Genomic DNA, 14,066 nt, shown 5'->3' with positions numbered 1-14,066 from the left:
TCCATCACTTCTTTTCTCCTCAGGAATCCTGTATGTCAACGGCAGCCTGGACTTTGAGACGAGTCCCAAGTACTTCCTGTCCATTGAATGCAGCCGGAAGAGCTCTTCTTCCCTCAGTGATGTGACCACCATCGTGGTGAATGTCACCGATATTAATGAACACCACCCCAGATTCACCCATGACCTGTACACTGTGAGGGTCTTAGAGAATGCTGTTGTGGGCGACACCATCTTGACAGTAAGGAACCCCAGCTTCACTCTTTGTGGGGTGTGGGCTCCGGGGTGGCTCTTGCCTCATTTCCCAAAAGGTCTCCAATCATCGTAAACATATAGATTGGCTTATCAAGCTGATGCTCTATACTACATGACTTGTGACTCCTCAGCAAAACTGTGCTACATATAAGTGTCAGAGTGATTTAGTGAGGACACAAGATTAGCACTATTCAATACAAGAGCAAAAAGGTTGACCTCAGAGGTCTGCCCAATGCCTATGACAGGGAGTGACATGGAGAGCCAGTGGATGGGAGACAGGGACAGAGGGCGTACCAACTATACTTTTTTTGCATTTAAATACACATGTGCACCCTCCTTTCATGAAGCGTGCTCATATCTAGTTCTTCAGGACTCCTCTCCATCTTCCTTCTGGTCTCTGCTTCTGCCTCCATACACATCCTATGCCCCAAAGGCACATCAAGATTTGCCTTCCTGAACACACCTTCACATCTTACTTGCCTGTACCATTTCCTCTGCCTGGAGTGTTCTTTCTATGACCAGACCTTCCTTATCCTTCAAAGCTCCCTGAATCCTCTTATAACCTTCCTGGATATCACTCCAATCTGCACTCCCATGAGAACCACCATGATTAGACTCACCCATAACATCAGACACAACACTTTCTAAGGGTGAATCATTTTACATGGTCCTCACATCCTGGCCTCCTGGGACCAACCCTGGTGTACCCTGTCACTGTGAGAGAATGGGTAAATAAGTGAATCCATGGCGTGCTGAGATCACAGGAGATTCTCTTGGAGCGGGAACTACCGACTCAGTGAGTGGCAGCTGTTGGGATATGAACATAGCCGTCACTCTCAGGGCTGAGACTCCTTTCTGGTCACTCTTCTGCCTGCATTCACAATCTCCTCTTTGCTGCAGGTATCAGCATCTGATGATGACGGACCTGTAAACAGTGCCATTACCTACAGCCTGGTAGGAGGGAACCAGCTTGGACACTTCACCATCAACCCCAAGAAGGGGAAGCTTCAGGTGGCCAAGGCGTTGGACTGGGAACAGGTGAGCCATGTCCAGGCTGAGCAGAAGTATGGTCCTATGGTAGGTCCAGAGGGTAAAGACAAACACACCCCATCCCGATATCCAGGATGAATCCTCTGTGAACTCTGAGGCAAGAGGCAGGCTGACAAGGGATCGATCCAGTGACAGCTACCGTGGACTGAGATCTGTTACCGGCCTCGGGCCCTTTGCCGGATGCCTTAGGTGCATCTCACCACCTGATGCCCACAGCCATCCTAGGAAGTATGATCTGATTTTGCCCTCTCCCCCAGCTCAGTCCCCTTCCCAAGGTCTCATCGTGAGGAGCTGCTGGGTTGCAAATCACTCTCTTTCTGTCTGATTCTGACACCTGAATGCCAGTGCTGTGTGTGGGCCATGGGAGTAGGCAATACATCAAGAGGCAGACACCGGGGCTTTATCTCTAATTCCCTACTGTGCCTCTTGCCACAGACACCCAGCTACTCCCTGAGGCTCCGAGCCACAGACAGTGGGCAGCCCCCATTGCATGAGGACGCAGAGGTGGCTGTTGAGGTGGTTGATGTCAATGACAATCCTCCCAGATTCTTCCAGCTCAACTATAGCACCGCTGTCCAGGTAAGGACACCCTGAGCCCACCCTCCTCATGTGTCCCTCTCCATGGGAGGAGCTTCTCAGGGTATCAGCCCAGCCAACCAGCTGTGATTTTTTTTTTTCCTCTGTTGTCCCTAAAGGCAACACAGGGAACCAAAGGGGAGCTGTGCGTTATGGGATTGAAAAGAAACAGGCCCCTTGTTAGGCTTTTACAGGATCGTTACCCAGTCCTATTTGGGGTTCACCATGGCCACTGAAGTAGGCAGTGTCCACCTCAGAGATTTCAGACATGAAGGTGCATGGGGGGAGAAAGGTGACATACTGCTTGTTAACTCTCATATGTGAATCTAGCTTCAAATATGTACATATATGTAGATGTGCATACATATATACTTACACACATATAATGAAAACAAAAAGGAGGCTATTTGGGGAGGAGGAAGACCAGTGAGATGGGGAAGGAAGGACTAGAAGGATAGTGAGGAGGTGTGTAAAAATAAGGTAAAATTATATGTGTGTGTGCCTACCCACGTGTGTGTGTGTGTGTGTGTGTGTGTGTGTGTATAATGTCAAATGAAACCCATTATTTTGTATTCTAACAATAAAATTAGTGATTAAAAGATGGAAGTGCCACCACCATGCACCCATGGACTCTCAGAACTATCAATCTGTCAGCTGTGGGGTCAGGCAATGGCCTCCCTCCTCTGTAGGATAAGGATTTGACCTTCAGTGTCTACCACCCCTTCTAAGACCTGGTGCTGTCCTCACAGACACTGAGGGAGGACTACCAGGCCAGCTTTCAGCCTGGGCCCAGTCTATGGGCCAAGGGGTGAGGACTGGTCCCTGGAAAATGGGACCACAAAGGAGGGATCTGAGGGGCTGTGGTTCACACCGCTCTCTGGCTTCTTGTCTTTCTTGGTCACAGGAGAACTCCCCCATTGGCATCAAAGTCCTGCAGCTGATCCTGGACGATCCTGACTCCCCACAGAATGGGCCCCCCTACTCCTTCCGCATCACTGAGGGGAACACTGGGTCTGTGTTCCGGGTGACTCCGGATGGCTGGCTGGTGACTGCATCGGGCCTGAGCAGGAGGGTCCAGGAGTGGTATCAGCTTCACATCGAGGTGAGTGCTGTGTTGAATCCGAGCTGGTATGTGCGGTGTGTGGGTGTGTGACAGCTTTGAAGACAGGACGCCTTCTGGTAGACACACTGGTGGTGCTTCTGCTGTGAGGAAAAAAGTGTGTGGAGTGTGTATGAACCTGGCAGTGAGCTAGTGACTTCACACTGAGTTCTGCATGAATCTTCATCTCATCTTTGTGTTCGAGAGCACGTGCATGTGTGTGTGTGTGTGTGTGTGTGTGTGTGTGTGTGTGTGTGTGTATCTGAATCTGTGTGCATTTGTGTGTCTGTATGTGCATGTGTAGATATGTCTGTATGCATGTGTGTGTATGTGTGTATATGTGCTTAACTATCCACATGTGTACATACATTTGGAGACCTGAGAACAACCTTAGCATGGGATGTGAAGGGGGTGGCTCCTTTTCTTGTGGGCTTTCTGTTTTGAGTATGAAGATAAACAATGACATGATAAAGAGGGGAGTCACACCTGACGACTGAAGATAAGTAAACAAGGTAATGGGAGACTCAAGGCAGGGTACACACGTATCTGTCACACAGGTGACATCTGAGTGGAGACCTGGGAGGAGGGCCTGAAGGACAGTGGGAAGAGTAAGATGGGCAAGGAGTTGAGTTGGATAAGAATTTGAAGTGACCTGTGATCAAAAAAATAGGAAGTGATGTCAGGGAGGAAACTGGAGCATAGATGAGGCTGGCCAGTCACAGTGAGGCAGGAGGATTGCTCATTTTGTGGGTGACTGACAGCTGGGGTCCAAACTGTGAGAGTCTGATTGGCAGAAATGCTACCTAGTTCAATTGGTGACTATAACAGAATGCTATGGACTGGACAGGCTAAAGGTCAGACCTTTCATCGTCCTGGGGGCTGAAGGCCAAGATCAGGGTGAAGCTGTGGGCAGACCCTGGTGAGGGATCTCTTCCTAACCTGGCAGAAAGACAATAGGCAGGTGCCAACTGCTTCTAAGGGCACTGATGTCCCTTCAGCCAGAGTAGTGTCACATCCCGGTAACCCCAGTACTTGGGGGACTGAGGCAGGAGGATTATAAGTGTGAGACCAATCTGGGCTACAAATTGAGTTCCAGAGCAGTCTGGGCTACATGTCTAGACCATGTTTTAAAACAAAGCAAAGGCGTTGTACACACCTGTAATTCCAAGACTTGGAAGGCTGAGGCAGGAGGATTGTAAGTTCTGAGGCCAACCTGAGCTATATATAGCCATATCTTGTCTTGTGAAATAAAAAGGTTTTTTTTAAAGGCACTAATCATCTTCACAAAGGGCCCATGGGTATGCTCTTGTGTCCCAAAGGCTCCACTTACAAACAAAGGGATTGTATTTTACCATTTGAATATTGAATGCACAGAAACACTAAGCGTTAGTGACCAGTTGATCCACAGTAGAGAACACTCTAAGCTAGCCTTGGCAAGCCAGGTTGAACAGTCACCCTAAATTTTTTTGACATTTATTTATATATTGGTTTAGATCCCCTGGAACTGGAGTTGCAAGCGGTTATGAGCCTCCCATTGTGGGTGCTGAGAACAAAGCTTGATTCTCCACAGGAGCAGCGAGCCATCTTAAGCCCCGAGTTGTCTCTTCCGCTCCCTGGTTAAGGAGGTCATTCCACCCCTGTTGAAAGCCTTCAGGAGCTTGTCACAAATGGGACAGGAGAGCCAGCCTGGTGCTCCTCAGCCCACTGTGGAGCCAACATTCCCTCCATTTGCTCCAGCGCCTTCCTGTTTAATTGGGCATGCGGCTTCTCCCCCACCCCAGGAGCCCTGCCATGCTCCTCTCCTTTCAGAGACACTTGTCCAAGCTGATGGCCTCTTGCACGACTGACAACTCACCCTGCCCGTCCCCTGACTACAGCAGGGGGCCCGTCACAGAAAGTTCTCATCTGGCCCAGAGAATGAGTTCTCAACTCCCACTCTGATCGTGTAGGAAAGGGAGCCCCAGAGGGTAGCAGCAGCCTTGGAGGGGTGTGAAGACAGAGGTGTCTGCTGACTTACCAGAGTCCAGGGCAGAGAGTGCAGGTACAGGGCTCAGAAGGGAAGAGGCATAAAAAGATGGGCCTGTGCTGGAGAGCTGACTCAGTCAGCGTATGTATGTACACACACATGAGCACCTACATGTGCATGCATACACATGGAGGTTGATTGGAGGGATTTAGGAAGAGGCTCAGAGCCCATGAGGCTTGGGGAAGTTGAGTTGTTTTACTGTTTCCCTATTTTCTACAAAACCTTGAGAAACCCTCCAGCACATCCTCTCTTGGAGTTGTTCTTTTTCCAAGCATGACAGCGTGCGACATCTGTGTCAGTGAGGGTGGGGAAGGGAGATTAGGCTGGTAGGGAAACAGCCTCAGCTGGGCATAGAGACGCTGCAGCCTGTTAGGGGCTAACACTGTTTGTCTTAACCACAGGCGTCAGACAGCGGCCTTCCATCCTTGTCGTCCTCCACATTGGTCAGAGTGCACGTGACAGAGCAGAGCCGCTACCCACCCTCCACTCTTCCGCTGGAGATCTTCATCACAGTGGGGGAGGAGGAATTCCAGGGTGGCATGGTCGGTAAAATCCACGCCACAGACCGAGACCCACAGGACACACTGACCTACGGCCTGGAGCAAGAGGGAAGCCTGGGCAGGTACTTCTCAGTGGGTGCATCGGATGGCAAGATTATCGCCTCCCAAGGACTGCCTCGTGGCCGATACTTGCTCAACGTCACAGTCAGTGATGGGACCTTCACCACCACCACTGGGGTCCACGTCCACATGTGGCACCTGGGCCAGGAGGCTCCTCAGCAAGCCGTGTGGCTCGGCTTTCACCAGCTCACCCCCGAGGAGCTGGTGAGTGACCACTGGCGCAACCTGCAGAGATTCCTCAGTAATACCTTGGACATCAAAAGGGCCAACATCCACCTGGCCAGCCTGCAGCCTGCCGAGGCCACAGCTGGGGTGGATGTGCTCTTGGTCTTTGAGGGGCATGCCGGAACCTCCTATGACCTCCAGGAGCTGGCATCTGCCATAGCTCGTGCAGCCAAAGAGATGGAACACTCAGTGGGAATTCGGATGAGGTCAGCCCTGCCCGTGGTACCATGCCAAGGGCCAAGCTGCCAGGATCAAACCTGCCAAGAGACAGTGTCCCTGGAGCCCAGGGTTGGGCCCACTTACAGCACAGCCAGGCTCAGCATCCTGACGCCACGGCACCAGCTGGGAAGGAACTGCTCCTGCAATGGTAAGGCCTGGGGATGTATTGCTGGGCCCTGGCTGCCTTGCCTCCATGTGAACTCCCACAGAGGTTCACAAGCATGGCTATAGCCAAACTAAATGCCACAGACCAGCATACCACTGGGAGTGACTTCCCAAAGTTTTGTCATGGGGTACTAACCGAGTTCTCTCTACTTCCTGGAATTTTGAAAGCAACAGTCAATTACAAAAGACACAGTAGCTAAAAGCATGGGCTGGGGCGTTAGGCTGCCGGAGTTCACATCTTTACTCTGCCACTTTCCAGCCGGAAGGCTGCAGGGAATTCTTTGCTCCCTCTACGTCTGTGGGCTTTGCTATTGTAAGGACTGAGTTATTGTAAGGCTATATCAGTGTGTCCCACTCAGAGCCTAAACTCTGCACTAAGCAATCCCAGGAACTCAGCTTTCTGAAAAGACTCACCCAGTACCCCTGGCATGAAGACCCACCTGGGTCAGCTCAGCTTTGTCAAAAGAAACTGACATAAGCCGGGGAAATGGGTCCGTTGGTAAATTGCTCACCGTTCAAGTATAGGGACCTGAGTCTAGATGCTTATCTTCAAGTACAGTAGCGTGGACCTGTAATCCCAGTGCTGAGGAGGTGGAGACAGGAGGATCTCCAGGGCTCGCTAGCCAGCCAGCCTAGCTAGATCAGCCAGCTCTAGGTTCAGCAAGAGACACCAGATTAAAAAATAAAGTGGAGAGCAATTGAGGGTGAGAGCTAATATGGACCTCTGGCCATCATATGCAGAGACACCAACACACACACACACAAACATACACACACACACACACACACACACACACACACACACAAAACACAGACAGACACACACACACACACACACACAGACACACACATACACACAGACACACACTCATTCACTCACGAAGTGACATGGTCTGGCCTACCTTTGAAGTACCCACCCAGCTTGCATTACGGAGACTGTGGCTCAGATTTAGAGACCGACGGAGCAGTGGGCCTAGGCTTGGGGGTCAGGCCTGTCTGCATTGTGCCCCAAGGCCAGCTGCAGGAAAAGCTGGGATAGTGAAGGCTCTCTTTGGACCACCTGGCAGCAGACAGCAGAGGTTCTAAAGGCCAGTCCTACTGCGCACAGCACCAGGAGGATGTGCTCAAAGAGACTGCCCTGGGCATGCTCCTAGAAGTTTTCTTTGCAAAGCCTTGGGTGAGCCCTTCTCTTGGCATTCAACTGGAAGTATGTGGTCCCAGGGCTACACTTTGAGAAACCCCGGCTGGGCCTGCTGGTTGTCAGAATCACTGGCCGGGGTGGGGGGGTGTTTTGTTAACATTTTAGAAAAATAGGACACCCAGGAAATTGATTCATGCGTCATATGCAAGCACCTCAATGTGCTTCCCCAAACCTAAAGTATCAGTGTATCCTGAACCTCAGTCAAGGCTTAGAACGTGCCCAGCATCTTGAAGCCTCCCCTAGGCCCCCTTCCTCAGCACCCACCATGGGAAGATTTTTTTTCAAATTCTAGCTGGCCTTCAGCTGGCTGTGTAGCCAAGCATGACCCTGAACTCCTGATCCTCTTACCCCCACCTCCTAAGAGCTGGGACTATAGGCATGTGCCGCCAAGCCCAGTTTTGCTGGAGATGGAACTCTGCGGGCACTCTACCAACCAAGCCACATCCCCAAGCCCACCTAGAGCATTTGAATCAGATTGTGCAACAGGGGTGTCTGGGATGCTGTTTTAAGTGAGTCCCCAGCCAATACCCTGATACCCAACCACGTCTGGGAATTCTTGGTCTGAATCAATTTCTGTCCACTAGGGCCCACCACAATGGAAAGACCAGGTTGAGGAGTTTTAGACTTCCAGTGTGATAGAATCTTTGTGTCTTGGGATTCCTTGTACCTCAAGCTGCAGCCCACCCCCTTGCTTTATTTCCCTCTTCCCTGGGTACCGGGAGCCTGTAACATTCATTCTTTGTCCTGAGGATGGACAGCTTCTTCACGCTGGGAGATAAAGGGCATCACAGCTGAGCCCACGTCTAGGGAAGGCGGTACTTACTCTGACGTCATATTTCCCAAAGCACACACTACTTCCAAAGATCACCACCTAAGGGCACATGGTGGTCAGACAAGCCAAACTGGAGACCCCCACCCCGCTCCCCTGCTCAGGTGGAACCTCAGTCTCTTGCCTATGCACCTCTGGGGGATGCTGGACTCGTCAGAGGTTTGGACCCTTCCGTCCATCACTAGCCCCCCAGTGGCTCTTGACCCGCAAGATTATCTTGCTTGGGAAGTTCCCTGCTTACCCAAGGAAAATGCAGACCCCTGTGGTCCTGAATGAATCTCACACAGCTACAGAATCTTCTTCCATTCTACCTCCCCTCTTCCAGTGACAGCCAAAAATCATGACTGGTACAGGATTTAAAAGCTTGACTTCACACATCTGATTAGTTTCCTCTCCCCCCACCCCCTCACCCCCCTGACATTTGTTTCTTTGCGGCTGAAGCTCACTGCTCCTGACCCTCAGGCTGAGAATGATCCTGTGGAACCTGTACCCAGAGGGAGGCATGCAGGCCGACAGCTCAGCTCCCTGGGTGGCTCTGGAAAAGTAATCCACCCCACCCAGTCTGGGCTCTTCATGTATCAGATGGGAGAAGCGGCCTGTCTGAATGAGACAAAGTCAGTCTAAGGGGTCTGTGACACTTCAAGGATGGTGACACCTCGGGTTCATTTGCAGGCACCACCTTGAGGTTCAGTGGTCAGAGCTACATGCGGTACAGGCCCTTAGAGGTTCGGAACTGGCAGGTCCACTTCTACCTGAGAACGCTCCAGCCAAGGGCCATTCTAATGTTCACCAATGAAACAATCTCCATTTCCCTGAAGGTAAGGTGACTCCCACCCTAGTGGCTGCCATAGGCATCCCCTACTGGGAAGATGAGGGGTGCTGTGAGGATGTCTACTGAGCCAATTCCTGGCCAAGAATCCCCTTGTGTTTTTCAAGGATGCTGGGTGTGACTGTCAATCAGAACACATAGGACACAGGACCGTCTGCCCCACAACCATTCTACCTGGAGATACACACCCCGGGCCATCCAGGGGTGGGGCTGCTTGCTCAATGGAATGAGAGATCTCTGGAAGACAGTGAGAGGGATGTGAGCCCACACAATGCTGGCCCTGTGAGAATGTTTTTCGTGTGTGTGTAGAAACAGCCAGTGTGTCTCACAGTGTGTGTGTGGGGGGGTGGGGGGTGGGAGGGTGGCTTCCACTGGGAGTACTCAGATGACAAACCCAAGGTAAAGCCTCGTGGAATCACCAGGAAAACATACTAATTTAGACTCAGTCCCTTGGTGCTTCCTATCACATCCCATGCAAGTCTCATTCGCTGCCTGGGTGAATACTTCCATCCTAACCACCAGAGGACTATTCCCATGATTTCAGTTTGGTCAACATGGGGAGCATTGGCACCGGGTGACAAGCCCTGTTCTATGCACTTGGGTCTCATTGTTGTTTGGGACTGAAATCCCTCCTAGAGTTTTCATTACACACAAGGGGAGGCTGATGACAAAACCCAGAGATTTCAGAGTTAGTTTGAATATGAGAAATCCTGAGGGCCCAGGGGGCGGGAGAGGGCGGAGCTAAGAGGTGGTCAGGGAGGTGGCCGCAGAGCAGTGATTTGAAGAGGGTGAAGAAATGTATTGGATACATTTCCTATTGCTGTGACAAAATGCCTGACAGAAGCGACTTCAAGAATAAAGGGTTTATTTTGTATTTTAAAAAGGCAGGAAAGGCATAGTGGCAGGAGTGTGAGGCAGCTGGTCATGATGCAGCCATAGTCAGGAAGCAGGGAGAGACAGAGGCTGGTGGTCAGCTCTCTTCCTCCCTTTTCCAGCCCAGGACCCCAGGCCCACATTCAGGGTGGGTCTTCTCTCCTCTGTTTAGCCTTTCTAGAAACGCCTTCATAGATACACCCAGATGTGTGTTTCCATGGTGATTCTAAATCTCATCAAGTTGACAATGGGGGACAAAACATCACAAGGAGGTAGCTTCATGGACGTGTCGGGAGTAATGGCCAGTTAGATGAACAGCCCGAGACTGTTGGCATTCTTAAACAACAGCCCAGAGTCCCACATGGCTCCAGTGACATGAACAAGGTGGACAGACCTCATGGCTGGGGTCTAAAGTGTAATGGAATAGGGGTAAGCATATCGTTAAAGGTCTCAGCGGCCCTTGGAAGGGCTTTGCTTTCATCTGGGCAAACACAATAAGCTGACTTATTGTCATCATGGCATCTAGGTTAAGAACAGAGTTTAGAGGAACAGAGACAGAAACAGAGAGACCCAGACAGGAGGCTGAGGCAATAACCCAAGTGTTCTGAGGGTGATTGTGGGGACCAGGCTGATGACAGTGGACTGTGAAGAAAGTGTCAGATTCCGGAGGGAATTGGAAGCCAACAGCCTTTCTCAGTGCAGGGAAGAGAGTAGAGAGAGCAGGGGGGTACAGTTTGGCCTGAGCCACTGGAAGGATGGGGCTGCTGCCAACAGACCTGGGGAAGAGTGTGGGAGGAGGAGGTCGGGGGATAGTGGAAGCTCAGGTTAGGCATGTAGCCTTGAAATGCCCAGGAGGCTTCCAGAAGCTAGCAAAACTAGTTTAGAGTTGTGAGAGAGATCTGGGCTGGGGCCGGAGAGACATAGAGTCAACCACACATGTCTGTTACTGAAAGCCACGAGCCTGTTGAGAGTAAAGCTAACTAGAATGTTCTAAGCCAGAGGCTCTCCATCATTTTAACTTCAGGGATTTATGGGTGTGCATGCACATGTGCAGAGGCCACCGGGCAACCTTGTGTGTTGTTCCTCAGGCATCATCCACCTTGGTTGTTTTAGTTTCTTACAAGTCTGGAGTTCAACACCTAGGCACAATCGTTCAAATAACGAAAAACACAGGGTCCCATCAGTAAGGTTTCTTTGGGCCTCAGTTTCTTCATCTGTCAAATGAGATCTTGATCATTCCATGGAATATGGTAAGGACTGGATGGGGTTTTGGAGGGCATTTGAATCCTTCAGAGGCAATGTCAGAAGCATTTGAAAATGGGGACATGGCTCTCTATTACTGTAATTAATGAGGCAATTCCGTGTAATTTAACTGGTCATCAAGAGAGATTTATTTCTGGGATAACTTACAGCCATTAAGGGTTGGTTATAGGATCTGGGAGAGATGTGGTACCATCCAGCGGAGAACTCTGGCTTGGTGTCCTATCCAGCTTCCAGGACCACGAGGTATCCAGAAGCACCAAACACCTCAAGTCTTAAGGGACTCCCTCTCAGCCACGCCCCAGGGGCAGGTCAGCCCCAGGGGCAGGTCATAGGCAGGTGTGGCAGTTACCTGCTGTCACTCTAGGGGCAGTGCTTCAAGGTCAAACCTGGAACAGCTACCCACTACAGCTCTCAATTGGTAGAGCATTTGTCAAGCATCACAAATTAGATTCAATCCCCAGAACCATGTAAATGAGATATGGTGGTGAACAACTATGATTCTAGCAAACTAGGAGGTAGAGGCACAAGGATCAGGAGTTCAAGGCTATCCTTGGCTACTTAGCAAAGGGTGTGTGTGTGTGTGTGTGTGTGTGTGTGTGTGTGTGTGTGTGTGTGTAGAAAACACCAATAGCATTCTTACAATTGGAAGCCTGTCAGCAGAATTACAGAAATCTTTGTTTTGCTGATGGCTGTCTGTGCTCTCTTGCAGCTGGCCAATGGCTTCCTCCAGCTAGAATACAGCTGTCCAGGTGGTTTCTATGGAAACCTTTCTTCCCGGCATCCTGTGAATGATGGGCAGTGGCACTCTATGCTGTTGGAGGAGAAGGACACTTCTGTCCATCTGTTGATTGACACCACAGACAACACCTCCCTTATCATCCCAGAGGAATGTCAGGGTCTGAGGACAGAGAAACACCTACTGCTGGGTGGCCTTGTCCCCTCAAATCCTCCCTCAAATGTTTCCCTGGGTTTTGAAGGCTGCCTAGATGCTGTTATGGTCAATGGTGAGCGGTTAGAGTTGCTTGGCCGTGGAAAGAAGATGGTGGGCTGGCTGGAGAGACAGGCCCTCACTCAATGCTGCTGGCCCGGCACTGCCTGCAGCCAGAACCCATGCCTCAATGGTGGGAGTTGCTCACCTGCCCTTGGATCAGGTAAAGACTGAGATAGTGATAACCCCAAGTGTTAGTTATTTGGCGGTGCTCTTACCCTTCGAGGAAATGTCACGAAACACGACAGAATCCACTAACAAGAGTTTTATTGAGATAGAAGAGAGAGAGATAGACATGACAGGCCTGTTGGAAAGACACATGCGTAAAGAAGGAAGCCAGGAATATGGCGCCAGCTTATAAAGGCTGGGTCACGCATGCGTACACAGGCTCATGTGGCTACTCCACGCATGCGCATAGATCACATGGTTGTGTTGCACGCTTTACACAACCGTGCAAAGCCACAGGGTCCTGGTCACGAGAGACGTTTTGACCCGGAAATGGCTATTTGGACCCGGAACTGGCTGGGCGAAAGTGTCTAGGTCCACGGGGCATGCCCAACCGTGGGGGCATGTTGTGAATCTATCACCAAGGTTATCTAAAAGACCCCTGGATGTGATGTTGTCCTTGTGTCTCATTGTGGAGTTGACAGGGTAGGGTCCCTCACCACAGCCCAGGGTGATCTTGGGCAAGCCGCTAGTATCTAGTAGACATATGATTCTTGAACTACAGCACAAAGACTCAGGTTTTACCGGGGCCCCACCCACTGGCTGGTTGCTCACGCATCTTCCTCTCTCTCCCAGGCTACCTGTGCAGATGCCCCGCTCCATTCTCTGGCAGGAACTGCGAACTTGGTAGGGAGAATTGCACTTCTGTGCCCTGCCAGGAAGGGGGCACCTGTGTCTCCTCCCCTGAAGTCACTTCCTGTAACTGTCCTCACCCTTACACAGGTGACAGGTAAGCCCAGAGAGGCTGCATGCTCTGACCCCTTACCCTGGAGCATTAGGGAGTGGTCTTTGCTTTCTGACCTCTAGAGAGGTCAATGGGAGTCCCGGAGGCAGGCCTCTGGGCCTTTTCCTCCTATGACGTCCCTGCACCAGGACACTGTGGGAAGGAATGCTTGTGTAAAAGATCATTTTCCAAGCCCAGTTCCCATCCTTCTGAACCAGACTCACACATAAGGGACCAGGAAGCCATACATCGCATCAGCTTTTTTTAGGGTGTGTCAACCCTGGCTGACATCGCAAAGAAATGGCTGCCCTCACTTTGTACTGTGTGTCCCAGGCACACTCGGGGGAAACTGAGTCTCCTGGGCCCAGGAACAGCTAGGTCTCAGATCCTCCTGCCAAACTCCGCTCCCTGGCCCCGACTAGGCTAGGCCATGAGGGTTGCTGGGGAAGGGGACACATTCTAGAAACCTAGAAACAAAGCATTTGAACATGTATCTAGTGTTGGAACACCCAAGCTTACAAGCCTGGGCTACCCTGTCTTGAAAAATAAAAAAAGTCAGTGGCATAGTCCTAGCACCGTTTTGTAGATGGGGAAACTGAGACCCAGAGAGGGAAAAGGCTTGTCCAAGATCACCCAATGTGTCCATGACTCAGGTCCTTCTCAACAGCCGTCACTCTTGCCCTGATTCCTGTAAAAACGTTGTTCATCAGGGTCATGGGAGGGTGTGTGGCAGCAAGCCAGGAAAGGAGCCTTTGCGTTTTAAAAGAGGAACTTGGGGGAATGCAGCATTTCACATTGCAGAACAAGATGCTTGCCGTGAAATTCTTAGCACTAAGAGGTATTTGGGACTCAATTGGGATGGGGGGAACTTTTCTCCCAAATCCCTCCTAAGTGGAAAGCTA

At 50.9% G+C, this 14,066-nt stretch overlaps 1 protein-coding gene across 1 annotated transcript in view; it reads left to right on the top strand.

Moving 5' to 3' along the window:
* Positions 1 to 14,066, top strand: part of Fat2 (FAT atypical cadherin 2) — a 62,738-nt gene that overhangs the window by 43,659 nt on the left and 5,013 nt on the right. Inside the window, exons 14-21 of the mRNA XM_059270591.1 lie at positions 24 to 238; positions 1,153 to 1,290; positions 1,738 to 1,881; positions 2,783 to 2,980; positions 5,405 to 6,215; positions 8,935 to 9,080; positions 11,937 to 12,378; positions 13,017 to 13,170. Of these exons, the coding sequence (XP_059126574.1) occupies positions 24 to 238; positions 1,153 to 1,290; positions 1,738 to 1,881; positions 2,783 to 2,980; positions 5,405 to 6,215; positions 8,935 to 9,080; positions 11,937 to 12,378; positions 13,017 to 13,170 (2,248 nt within the window). The remainder of the gene's footprint in view (positions 1 to 23; positions 239 to 1,152; positions 1,291 to 1,737; positions 1,882 to 2,782; positions 2,981 to 5,404; positions 6,216 to 8,934; positions 9,081 to 11,936; positions 12,379 to 13,016; positions 13,171 to 14,066) is intronic.

Source organism: Peromyscus eremicus, chromosome 8a (genome assembly GCF_949786415.1).
Source record: "Peromyscus eremicus chromosome 8a, PerEre_H2_v1, whole genome shotgun sequence".
NCBI lineage: Eukaryota > Metazoa > Chordata > Mammalia > Rodentia > Cricetidae > Peromyscus > Peromyscus eremicus.
Note: the sequence above shows the minus strand (reverse complement) of the source record. Positions and strands in the feature narration are given on the sequence as shown.